This window comes from Syngnathus leptorhynchus, chromosome 20, assembly GCF_054491065.1.
Source record: "Syngnathus leptorhynchus isolate UIUO chromosome 20, UIUO_Slep, whole genome shotgun sequence".
NCBI lineage: Eukaryota > Metazoa > Chordata > Actinopteri > Syngnathiformes > Syngnathidae > Syngnathus > Syngnathus leptorhynchus.
This window is the reverse complement of record NC_141214.1, coordinates 3430281-3441876: the sequence shown is the minus strand read 5'-3', so window position 1 is coordinate 3441876 and position 11596 is coordinate 3430281. Positions and strand designations below refer to the sequence as shown.

The window sequence follows — 11596 nt, the reverse complement described above, 5'->3', positions numbered from 1 at the left end:
ATGCACACATCAACATTAACAGCAGAACTTTATTCTTCTAAAAACGAATCAAGTAAGAAATAGTAGACTGGTAAATTGATCCTTAACTACTCAGCATGTGACAGATAAGTGCAAATGGGAAGGGAATGCTGTGCTTTTTGCATTCCCGTGGCTAAGTAGCAAAAGTTTCTTTTCCTAGCGCAAGTAAGGCAGCAGGTTAGCGTCAAACCATTTTTTGGTGAACTGAAGGTGATCTCCTTGTGTTGCAAGAAAAACCAGCTTTCCCGCCTTGTCCATGGCAGCCAGGCCCAAGCGATCCTTACATCAGAGCAAAAATAAGAAACTACAACAATGATTCGATCACGTATGAACTCGCAACATACCTCTTTATAGAGAACACTCTCCTGCAGCGTTTCAATCTCTTTGGCTTGACCCGTTTTCAGGAAGCCAAACCACTACGATAAGATAGTTACGGGTTGTTAGTGCAATAAAATAAACAAAGCTGCAAATCAAAAGTTCACGCTCAGCACTTTACCTCCGAATCAACAGGATCCACCACAGAATCCTGCAGGAACTTAACCATGACGAACTTGTCCAGCATCTGAAGATTTTTCTTATAAGTCTCGTTTACAACCTTTCAGGGGGGGAAAAAAATAATAATCAGAACCTTTGCGAGTGCAATTCGCAATCCATATACTGACCCTCTCCTGGTTAATGTCAGCCAGGAAGAGACTGTGCTTCTTGTACAAGTCGTCATTTAATGGGTCATGCCAGTACTGGGCTTGCACCAGGCTGGAAAAAAAAAAAATGCAGAGCTGCTTAAAAATGGAAAGTGGGTCACCAGTAAGTCAATGTGGATGGAGAAATAAATAAATTTACTGTTTTTGAACCACGTCACTGTAAGCTTCAGTGTTAAGAGCCTTTCTGATCATATCACAGATGTGAGAAACCTCTCCAGGACACCTTGGCAGCCCGTACACACCTAAGGATTGCAACATTAGGTTCTAGTAGCTGTTTGGGGCCTCAAGGACTCAGCGGTGGTGGATTTTCATACCTTGGTGCTGGCCACCGACAGAGATGAGCGTCTTCATTGGTGGAGAAGGGCATCGCTGTGCTACGGCTCTCCTGCAAAAACAGGAAGTCACGTAAATGTCACATGTTAAACCTTCAAGTGTCCAAATAGTTACATACAGAAATTGCGCCCCCTGTGAGAATCCCATGGCATTATATCCTCCCTTTAACTGGGGATTTCCAGACAGCTGACTGCACACCATGGACACCTGATGGTTCACATCCATGAAGAATCCATTTTTTGTGTCCTGTGAGGAACATAGTAGACATCCACGTGATCTTTAAACATACTGAGCATGGCAATTTTCAAATACTTTGATATTGACCTCCACAACATTGTTGCCAATCATCAATGACAGCACGTCAATTCCCGGAATCTCCTGCTGGATCATTTTTTTCACTGCTCCCAGGCTGAGCGGGTTGCAGCAACTGTCACCTGGATACATAACCATTGCATATTTTTGTTGGATTAAGTTGCTCATCAAACTCATCCCACCATATGAATTGAAGTACTATACTTACCCATCCCATGCCACATAACCAGAGGTATAGTCCCATTGACTGAGCCTTGAGCTGGTCTGCTTGCAACCAGAACCACCGGAACCACCAAGAGGAACCACAGGACGACTGGTGTCATCTTGGAACCTGCAAAGCATGAGTTAGATATCTGATTTCAAACTATTACACAAATAAATAATATGACTTTATTCATCTGTCTGTGGAGCAACTAAATGTTTTTCCGTTTGATTGCAGAAGCTACTTTTTTGGGGGGTGATCTCACATTGATATTTAATTTGTATTTTGAAAACGTAAATATTGTTGTTGTTTATTTTGTAGTTATCGCAGAGCCTTTCTTATTAGTTCGTCGATTCCACACGCTCGCTAAGGACTGCAGATTTCATCCAGGTTTTTTTTTGGGGGGGGGGCAGATATTCAAAACGAATAAAGCAAACAGTTCTAATCAGTACAACAAGATAAAGTACAAATTTACACTAGAAGTATAAAATGAGGTTTGTAAGCATTACTCACCGTTCTGAAGACTTCCTGTATTTGATCACATGACAGCGATAGGCAGACAACCAATCAGAGAAAAGGGGCGTGGCCCTAGTAAAAGTGATAAGACTTGTGACTGGAATTTTAGATTTTTAGTACACACGAACTGTTTAACCATTACCAAGTGGATTTTTTTTAATGATATAATAACGCTTTAATGCGTCGGAATATATTTTCCTTGCACACCACGAAGATATAATTCGGTTTAATGTGAGCTTTACACGTTTTTCACCGGACGTAGTGGGTCTGCTGCTAAGTTAGCTTGCCATGCTAGTTCGCGTAGAACATTATCAACAACATTCCTCGTCGGATCATTTAGCCAGCCGAATAACAACTCCGACTCCGGTGAGTTTGGGATATTAAAGTGGGTTCGGTTCATTCGACAAAACGTCCACGATGTCGTTAGAATTTGAAGAACCAGCGTTAACTGGGTGTTACGACATCGTAGGCTCGTTTCCCAAAAGTTTTGGTTACGGGCTGGAGGAAGCAGACATGGAGGAGAGCCCCGTGTCAGAAAAGCCGAGGATACTCCTGATGGGACGGAGACGCAGTGGAAAGTCGTCCATTCAGAAGGTAAATTTAGATTAAATGCATTTTAATCCTCGAATTTTCAATCCCCCTTTTTTACTCAGGTGGTTTTCCACAAAATGTCACCTAATGAGACTTTGTTTCTGGAGAGCACCAACAAAATCTACAAGGATGACATCTCCAACAGCTCCTTTGTCAACTTCCAAATCTGGGATTTTCCTGGCCAGGTGGACTTTTGTGACCCGACGTTTGATAGCGAAATGATTTTCAATGGAACAGGCGCATTGATCTTTGTCATTGACGCTCAGGTGAGATGTGATTAAATCTGGAGTAACAAGGTTGAAATAAAACATCTTTTTTTTTCATGTCATCTCTTCCCCAGGATGATTACATGGAGGCTCTTGAAAAGCTACAAGTAACTGTCTCGAGAGCCTACAAAGTAAATCCCGATATCAACTTTGAAGTGTTCATCCATAAAGTTGACGGCCTTTCCGACGACCACAAAATAGAAACGCAAAGAGACATTCATCAGAGGGCTAACGATGATCTAGCTGATGCTAGCCTTGAGAAAGTTCACCTCAGGTAAACGATTGTTTGGTTGACATGAGCGATTGAGTGGACAATAATGAAATATCCCTTTCTTGCTTCCTTAGCTTCTACTTGACCAGCATCTACGACCATTCCATATTCGAGGCCTTCAGCAAAGTAGTCCAGAAGCTCATACCTCAATTGCCGACATTGGAGAACCTCCTAAACATTTTCATATCTGTAAGATGCTTTTTATTTTTTATTATATATTCCATTGTTCTTGTGTGGAAAATGCTTCGTGTATATCCTGTCATGCATCGGCAGCATTCCGGGATCGAGAAGGCCTTCCTTTTTGACGTGGTCAGCAAAATTTACATCGCCACAGACAGCTCTCCGGTGGACATGCAGTCATACGAGCTCTGTTGCGACATGATCGACGTTGTCATCGACATTTCTTGTATTTACGGGTAAGATGGGAATTTACCGAGATTATTATCCCATCGGTGGATCGATGGCGTATTTATCATCCCTCGGCAGGCTGCTGGACGACGGAAGCGGCTGCGCCTACGACAAGGAGTCTTTGGCCATTATCAAACTTAATAACACCACGGTGCTTTATTTGAAAGAGGTCACCGAGTTCCTGGCGCTCGTTTGCATCCTCCGAGAGGAGAGTTTTGAGAGAAAAGGTGAGTTGGAATAAAAATGCTACCATTGATGTCGATGCCAAATGATCTTTGTTGCGAATTCTCTCTCCACAGGTCTCATCGAGTACAATTTTCACTGTTTCCGAAAAGCTATCTGCGAGGTGTTTGAAGTCGCTGCCTCCAACCAGAGCGCCGTTCTCAAGAGATCAAACTCGTCGAGCGGCAGCCTGAAATACGCCGAACTCAACGGGAGCGGCATCTAAATATAAAAAGCAAAATGCTATGAGCGACTCATTTTGGCACCTTATTTAGTGACAGGTTTGTCAAAATTCCAGGTAACGAATATTCATGCTTGGAAGATTCCGTCGTCTTAATCTGTTCCTACTCAGGCATTTTTTTTTTGTGCTTTGTGTCATATTTGTGGGACAGCTGAGGTGCTTCTCATCATTTTTTATTTTATATTTAACCTTGAAGACTGTGTTTACTTGGATGGTGTTTCCTAAGAATACAGGGCTTTACATTGACATTTTCTAAGGCCAAAAATGTAATTCAAACTGCAATGATGATTTATTTTTTACTGTACATATCTACTTTTAATAATAAAAAGCTATATTGATCATTGAAGCTTTCATTCCTATTTTTATTTGTTGTTTATGCTGGTTGAAAAAAAAATAATTTGCTACTAAAAGTTTTTGAATTCTGGTCAAATTGAGCTGTCAATATTTTGTTTGGCAAGCATTTTCCCCCCAGGGTATGAAGTCCTCCAGAGTGCCTGCCCACTGGAACGCCGTAAGTAATTGTAATTCTTATGTTTGGCCACAAGACGGCAGCATAGTTCAATATAAACTAAAGCGCTTATTTCAAGATTTGCAATCCACCTGTATACATTGTAAATAAACTTCAAGATACCTTTCATTTGCACATCCATAATACACGTTTAATAAATGGAAGAATAATCAGAAATAAAAATAATAATTATGTTTCTAAACAAACCAAAAGCTACTGATAGCTGCGACTCATCTTGGGTAATTATTATGGAATGCCACCACAACGCCAATTTGGAATGACTATAGTAAACAAACAATTTGTAGTTTGGGAGCCACGCAGTTGACTTTTTCACAAGCTTTCTGTGAATTTAATGACTAAAACACGCCCTCATCATCTCCAATAATTTGCCTTCTAGGAGTGGGAACTCCCGTCGGAGAAGACACAGAGACGAAAGGGGCGGTGTTTGCGGAATGCTTGGCGTTTTTTACGCATCTGATGCGCACCTTTCAAGTCAGTGTGCAAACGCCGCCGCACAAACGAGCCAACCCACAAAAACCCAACGCAGGAGTGTAACCATTTGTCATTTTGTTAACACGACGAAGTGGAGAAGATCCAACCGAGGAACATTGTTGCCTTTTGATGCACCAAGAAAGGTATAGTCAAACATTTTCATTGATTATCTCATTTTGTTAAATATCTTGTCTTTATTCTGAAATCTTCATGCAAGCATCCATCTATTATCTGAACTTTTGGTCTTTTTTTTTTATGATATATTCAATCATTTTTTTTTTATCATCATAAAAGAAAATTACTTTAAAGCATGACATATTTGTCTGTGCAGTCACAATTCAAACATGTGACCCTTACCAACCAGGATGCACACGAAAGGATGTCCTTTCTTTAGAATACGGAAACGGTCTGAGATTGTTAGGGGGGGGTACTAAAATAAGTAAAATGTGTGTAGCTATTACTACTAATGGCAAGGCAAAGCAGTTCTATTTATAAAACGTGTTGCATACATAAACAATGTGCTTTACTTAGTAACCAAACAACAACCGAGGGACCCCACTTATAACTTGACTCCAAGTTGGCTCGGAACCATTTTAGAACTGTTCCTTTTAGCCTTACTTAAGTTTCCAACTTATTTACTGAGCTTTATTGCTGTCCAATAAGACTTATGGGAGTCATGTCTGTGACTAAAAAAAAAAAAAAATCCTCCTTCAAGCATGCTCATAATTTCCATCATCTTGTTCTCGTGGCGTTTAAATAAAAAAAAAATAACTTTTGTAATATTTTGGGATGTGGATTGATGTAGGCCAGCAGCAAAAAATAAACTTTTTCTTTATAGATTTCAAGAGAAAGACCAATGACGTCATCTCTCAAGTTAAGAGTGATGTTCTCCTGCAATTCTGTGGAAGCGAACCAAAAAAGCAAATATACTCCCTAAACTGTTAAAACATTGCAGTAATGCATCTTACATAACCCCCCCTCCCTCCATCCTCCTCCCTCGTCTTGCCTTTTGCCATATCCATTTATAGATAAAACACCTCTGACTCAGAAAGCTCGGCAGCACACAACAGACAAAGTAGCAAACTGTTACTCCGGGCGACGTCTCCAAGATAACAAACACTTGTGACATTAACACCTAAGACCCAAAGTGGACATCCCTAATGTCAGAGGACAGTTGCTCCACGAGAAAATGTGGTTATTTTTGTCTGGACTTCAATTTTAAAACCGATGACCATCATTTGGTTTTGTTTTTTTTCACCAGAACATTGAACGTCTTTGTAATCCAAAGGTGGCGCGGTCATCTGATGTCTGTTAATAGAGCTTCTTTGTTTTTACACTTTGCAAACCCCATGGTGTCACTTTCCTCCAACATTGTGTGCTCACCTCCATCAATATTCTCTTTCATAAAAAAAAAAAAAAAGTCAAGGGTGTGGAAGTCAAGAGCCAAACAATACTTGAACTGTGCTGAGCAGGAGAAAGCCGTTAAACCTCCTCCAAAACGATTCCAGTGGGAATAAACAGTTTCAAGTGGGGAGGTCATTATAAACCCACTTTGTTAGCGACTGTACCGCTCTGGGACGTTTGGCGCCTGTTCCGTTCAAGAAGAAAGCCCAGATTGTTACCTTCAAAACAGCTCAGTGTGTTTCTATCCAGGTTCTGGTTTTATTTTCCAAAGCATATCATAATAATGCTCAGCCAAGTTGGAAAATGTTCTAAAGAGGTGCCGCTGATATTTTTCCAGTGCAACAATAATGCGGTCATAAAGCAGATGCAAATAATTACACCTTGATATAAAATGGAGCATTTCCACTCAAATGGGTCGAACGTTCCTCTCCGCGGTCGATCCTGGGAGACGCTTGACATTTGACTCGAGCTACAAAAACTCCGAGCGAGTGTCTCGGTAGGAATGCAAAATGTGTTTCGTCAAGGTGAAGTGCAAGGTTTAAATAGTCGTGACAGGTGGAGCATTAATCCCAGAAGAATCTTTTGGGATGCACAATGTAGGAGGGTGGGGGGGGGGGACACAACAGAACTTCAATCCACACAATGCATCTGTTGTGACTTAGAATGAGAAACAACGGGGGTGTAAAACAAAAAACTATGCAAGGAAGGAAAGCCATTGTGTTGCACCATTGATCCCAGCCAAGTATCAACATGAATAGAAAATTGAATTTTTTTTGTGGACATTTTCAGAGGGAAGTCGGACAGACAGACACAAGATGATGACTGTTTTTTTTTTTTTTTGACCCAGTAAGATTTTTGCAATCAGCAGAGAAGGATGTGTATAAAAAAAAAAAAAAAATCTGAAGAAGAAGCTGTTTATTTTATCTTTTTTTTTTTTTTTCTATAAATCTGAATACCAGTAGTTGCATGGTCGGTTACCAGACGAGCGTCACAGACACGCGGAATGTAAACTCAATGTAAAAGATGACTCCTTTTCCTTCAAGTCTCCATAAAGGTCAACATTCTGAAGCAGGAAACATATTTGCTCGCCATCATTATTTCAAAGCGCCTTCATAACAAAGCAGTTTATTTGCAGAAAAAAAGTCTTGGCTAGTTTTGTGAGCTCTGGGTCATGTCATTGTTTTGACATCTGTAGTCCTTCCTTTCCTTCTGTCTGTCAGTATTGAACCAACTCCCTGACCATCCTCCCATGTTTTGCTAAATTCTTTGTCCGCAGGAGGTCATCTTGACATCATGAGTGATCGCTTCGACTGCAAAAACTGCTCCGAGTCCCTTTACGGACGCAAATACATCCAAGTGGAGGACAACCCGCATTGCATCCCGTGCTACGACCGCCTCTATGCCAACACCTGCCAAGAATGTCAAGAAATAATCAGCCATAATGCAAAAGTAAGTTTCAGATCTATTCCAAGTCGCTCTTTCATTGCTTTTGAACCCGATAAAAAAAGAAACCACTCGAGAAAACACCCGCAAATGTCACAGAGGCCACGAGTGTCCTGTGAATCATGAGCTCCCTGTGAGGGAGCGAGAGTAAATTACACTCCTGCTTACTTTGGCCCTCTAGCCCAGCTCACAAAACGAAGCAACGACCATCCCTCATCCCACTTTCTCGTTGTTGTTTTATTTTATTTTTTTGCCAAAGGCCACGCCCTTTAAATCCTTTTTTTTTTTTTTTTCACCCCAGCTCTTCAATAGGCCCATTTATCAAATATGAACTGCTGTTGAACTGCAGCTGTTGGAGAACAAAAAACAGAAGTTCATCTATTTATGTCTGAAGATGTCATTGATTTGAAGTTTTACAACACGTCCGCCATTTTCCAACAGGAGCTCTGCTATAACGAGCGACACTACCACGAACATTGCTTCCGCTGCGTGCGCTGCCAACGTTCTCTGGCCGACGAACCCTTCACCAATCACGATGACGCTTTGGTGTGCAGCGAGTGCTACGGCAATGAGTTCTCCTCCAAATGCGTGGTCTGCGACAAGAAGGTTCTGCCCGGTGAGATGAGATAGATGCCTAGGGTTGAGATGTGACGAAATGATCGCCGCGGCGGTTCGGTACTGTGGCCTCTGCGGTGGGTGTCGGATGGCTGAAAAGTTTTCCTATCTTGTGAAAGGGATATTCTAGCTATGCAACAAAAATAGGGGATTGGAATTTAGCCCGGAATATCGCCGCTGACCTTTGAAATGTTTTAGGGGCCACAAACTGACTGGAATAGATAGATGAACCAAGATTTTTTTTTTTTTTGGATTGGTTCTGTAAAACTGAATCATTTTCGATAACATACCCGTCCAACAGCATCTTTTGTTAAAGTCAAACCAGGAAGTGTCAAAACATGCCAAACAGGTTTTCAATGCCTCACGTGAAGAAAAGCATCACAAACATTTTTTCGGACAGGATCGAAGATGTTAGAGTATGGCGGCTCCACGTGGCACGAGGACTGCTTCGTTTGTCACGGCTGCGAAAAACCCATCGGCGCCGAGGCCTTCGTCCCGGATAAAAACAATTACTACTGCGTGCCGTGTTACGAGAACAGGCTCGCTCCTCGCTGCAGCCATTGCAACAAGGTGACACGAAAACGACCTTACGGGATATTTCAATTCATATTCTGCAGAAAGGTCATTTTTTTTGTGTTTGTGACCTCCAGGCTCTGACGAAAGGAGGGGTGACCTACAGGGACGAGGTGTGGCACAAAGAGTGTTTCCTCTGCACGGGTTGCAAAACTACTCTGGCCGGACAGCCTTTCACCTCGGAGGGGGAAAAACCGTATTGCGTCAAATGCTTTAGCAGCCTCTATGCCAAAAAATGCGCTGGCTGCAACACGGCCATCACAGGTTAGTCAATCCCTCGCTGATATTCATTTCCACAATTGCTGGCCAGTGTGACTCGGAACGTACCAAATGTGTCCCCCCCCCCCGCAGGGTTCGGCGATGGCAAATATATTTCTTTCGGGGAGCAGCAGTGGCACCAGCCATGCTTCAAGTGCTCAAGATGCTCCGTGTCGTTGGTCGGCTCCGGCTTCTTTCCGGACCGTGATCAGATTCTGTGTACGGACTGCAACAACGACGACTGACTGACTTACTGACTGAACCACAAAACCTCGGCGGTGAACGCGGCAAATGTTCACTCGTAGCTTATTCGCCTCAAGTCGCCACATTGGTTTTTTTTTTGTGTGTGTGTGTAAAATAGGCTGAAGTTTGTTTGCACTCCACCTTTTATAAATTAAATATACAATTCATTAAGCTTATGTTATCATTTAAATTATTCTTTTTTTTGGGCCACCCTAAGTAACATTTTGCATGCAAATTTAGTAGTATTTGTACAAAATTTGAAAAAGCCTATTTTTTGTGTGGTTTGTGTGTATGTAGCAAATACATAGTGTTGCTTTGATACAGTAAATCAGAAACTTTGGATTGTAACATTTCATATCTTAGAAGAGTTGACCTCACGTTTTAATGAAGGTCATATATTTAAGCTCCTCCCACTTTGCCGGCCCAAAAATAGCGCTCCCATGCGAACCGACTCTTACAATTACCCGTATAAATATTTGCAGTTCAGCACCCCCTGTTCCAATTGCGTATGATGACGTCATCATGTAGAAATGCCAAGCTGGTGTGCAAAAAAAGCTTGATCTTTGATCATTTGTGGAAGAAAAAAAAAAATAAAAATCTAAAGTATTGCACATGCAAGCACATGACCTCCCCTTAGGTCTGTGTTATTTCATCACTACCCCAAACGTGTGGTTGTCATGTGGGTGACGTGAACATCCTGCCACTTCCTGCTTTTGATGATCGCAACAATCTTCAGCCTAATACTCACTCGGGTTCCTTATCGACTCCAGATGACAAATAAATAATTAAAAGAGCCTTGTGGTGCTGTTTTTTTTTTTGTCTAAGTGGTTTCCCAGGCCTCATCCTGAAATATATTTGACCTTGTTTGAGGCAGCGAAGGACTTGTTTGTTCCCAAGAGGAGGAGGAGGAAGGACGGCAAATATTCACAGTGTCATGTCATCGCCACTCAGTTAAATCCACACTCAAGGTACCAAATCCACACTCTGCTACTTTTAGGATAAAAAAAAAAAAAAAAAAAGTTTTTATTCCCATAAAGTGCTTTTTCTATTCTTCTGCCTGTATTTTTATTTTCACCATGCAGATCCCAGCTTTTAAAAAAAAAAAAAGTCAAAAACAAAGCATGTCACTTGAAACCAACAATTTTCTACCCCCCCCCCCCCCTAAAAAAAACACAAACGTCCTCAGGCCACAGACTGCCATTTCCTTTCTGCACTCGAGAGGATAACAAAAATAAAAGTCCTCTCTTGATAATTACTGTATAGCTGCCGTCCAAACGCGATGCTCGAGTCATTCGAATCTGTCAAAGGAATCCGACTCAGTTCCGCAAGTTGTAATTAAAAACCTCGTTGAATTTCCTGACGTGACAGGAAAGTCATACATATCAGCAAGTGGAATGTGATCAGAAATGTGAAAAATGGTCTTTATTTCATATCTTTAAAAAAAAGTCAGTCGATATTTTAAGATACCTAAGCGCTACTTTTGTCTAAATAAAACTTAGTATTATTATATTATATATATATATTATATATCTAGTTATTTCAATCTAGTTCTTTGACACCATGACGCTACAAGATAGCCGCCAAAGCACTACTTTTGTCTAAACATGCATCGTACTTCATCGGACTAATTTAGGCCATCGTTTTATTATCGTAAATTGACTTAAGCTATTCATAATCATATCGGCGTAGAGTACGTTAACTGTTTTCCTCAACTTTCCAACGTCCTCGTTTGAACCACGCCCATTTCTGAAATAATCCTTTTTTTTTTTTACCACAACTATGACCGTATGTTTCACAACAACAAGCTATGTATAACCGTGACAGAATCTCTCCCCAGACAAGCCATAATTATAGTGTGCAAGATGTGTCTCCAGTAAGTTTTGGAACGAACCCGCACGACAAGATTTTCAGACCATTTCCATGCCAAATGCCAGCTAATCACTTTTTGTAACTTAGTCTAAACTTTCTGACCCTAAAAT

At 41.2% G+C, this 11596-nt stretch overlaps 3 protein-coding genes across 4 annotated transcripts; 2 read left to right on the top strand and 1 right to left on the bottom strand.

Moving 5' to 3' along the window:
- Positions 1 to 9: 9 nt before the first annotated feature.
- Positions 10 to 2229, bottom strand: ppt1 (palmitoyl-protein thioesterase 1 (ceroid-lipofuscinosis, neuronal 1, infantile)). Its single transcript, XM_085901589.1, has 10 exons — positions 2080 to 2229; positions 1573 to 1695; positions 1377 to 1486; positions 1171 to 1298; positions 1034 to 1104; positions 859 to 961; positions 681 to 771; positions 515 to 613; positions 363 to 434; positions 10 to 297 (listed from the first exon to the last, which is right to left on the bottom strand). Exons 2-10 carry the CDS (start codon positions 1685 to 1687, stop codon positions 175 to 177), a joined length of 912 nt encoding a protein of 303 aa, XP_085757715.1. The 5' UTR covers positions 1688 to 1695; positions 2080 to 2229; the 3' UTR covers positions 10 to 174.
- On the top strand, positions 2120 to 4427 carry LOC147040924 (ras-related GTP-binding protein C-like). Of its 2 annotated transcripts, XM_085901588.1 has the most exons (8): positions 2121 to 2448; positions 2552 to 2676; positions 2736 to 2939; positions 3014 to 3213; positions 3285 to 3399; positions 3484 to 3626; positions 3697 to 3845; positions 3918 to 4427. In XM_085901588.1, the coding sequence occupies exons 2-8, from the start codon at positions 2596 to 2598 to the stop codon at positions 4064 to 4066; spliced, it is 1041 nt and encodes a 346-aa protein (XP_085757714.1). In that variant the 5' UTR covers positions 2121 to 2448; positions 2552 to 2595; the 3' UTR covers positions 4067 to 4427. The 2 variants fall into 2 exon arrangements, with proteins under 2 accessions (XP_085757713.1, XP_085757714.1); XM_085901587.1 differs by having other exon boundaries at positions 2120 to 2676.
- A 645-nt stretch (positions 4428 to 5072) lies between these two features.
- On the top strand, positions 5073 to 10410 carry LOC147040923 (four and a half LIM domains protein 3-like). Its single transcript, XM_085901176.1, has 6 exons — positions 5073 to 5224; positions 7762 to 7934; positions 8370 to 8544; positions 8944 to 9113; positions 9194 to 9380; positions 9468 to 10410. Exons 2-6 carry the CDS (start codon positions 7779 to 7781, stop codon positions 9617 to 9619), a joined length of 840 nt encoding a protein of 279 aa, XP_085757302.1. The 5' UTR covers positions 5073 to 5224; positions 7762 to 7778; the 3' UTR covers positions 9620 to 10410.
- The last annotated feature ends 1186 nt before the right edge of the window (positions 10411 to 11596 follow it).

What these genes read in the sequence shown, in the direction of transcription:
- ppt1 (XM_085901589.1), bottom strand. Translation starts at nt 1,687, where the DNA reads ATGACACCAGTCGTCCTGTGGTTCCTCTTGGTGGTTCCGGTGGTTCTG. An exon ending in TTGGCAACAATGTTGTGGAG is followed by an intron (nt 1,299 to 1,376) that starts GTCAATATCAAA and finishes TGTTCCTCACAG; the next exon opens with GACACAAAAAATGGATTCTT. An exon ending in TCACAGGGGGCGCAATTTCT is followed by an intron (nt 1,105 to 1,170) that starts GTATGTAACTAT and finishes CTGTTTTTGCAG; the next exon opens with GAGAGCCGTAGCACAGCGAT.
- LOC147040924 (XM_085901587.1), top strand. Translation starts at nt 2,500, where the DNA reads ATGTCGTTAGAATTTGAAGAACCAGCGTTAACTGGGTGTTACGACATC. An exon ending in TCTTTGTCATTGACGCTCAG is followed by an intron (nt 2,940 to 3,013) that starts GTGAGATGTGAT and finishes TCTCTTCCCCAG; the next exon opens with GATGATTACATGGAGGCTCT. An exon ending in TCCTAAACATTTTCATATCT is followed by an intron (nt 3,400 to 3,483) that starts GTAAGATGCTTT and finishes ATGCATCGGCAG; the next exon opens with CATTCCGGGATCGAGAAGGC.
- LOC147040923 (XM_085901176.1), top strand. Translation starts at nt 7,779, where the DNA reads ATGAGTGATCGCTTCGACTGCAAAAACTGCTCCGAGTCCCTTTACGGA. An exon ending in GCTGCAGCCATTGCAACAAG is followed by an intron (nt 9,114 to 9,193) that starts GTGACACGAAAA and finishes TGTGACCTCCAG; the next exon opens with GCTCTGACGAAAGGAGGGGT. An exon ending in CTGCAACACGGCCATCACAG is followed by an intron (nt 9,381 to 9,467) that starts GTTAGTCAATCC and finishes CCCCCCCCGCAG; the next exon opens with GGTTCGGCGATGGCAAATAT.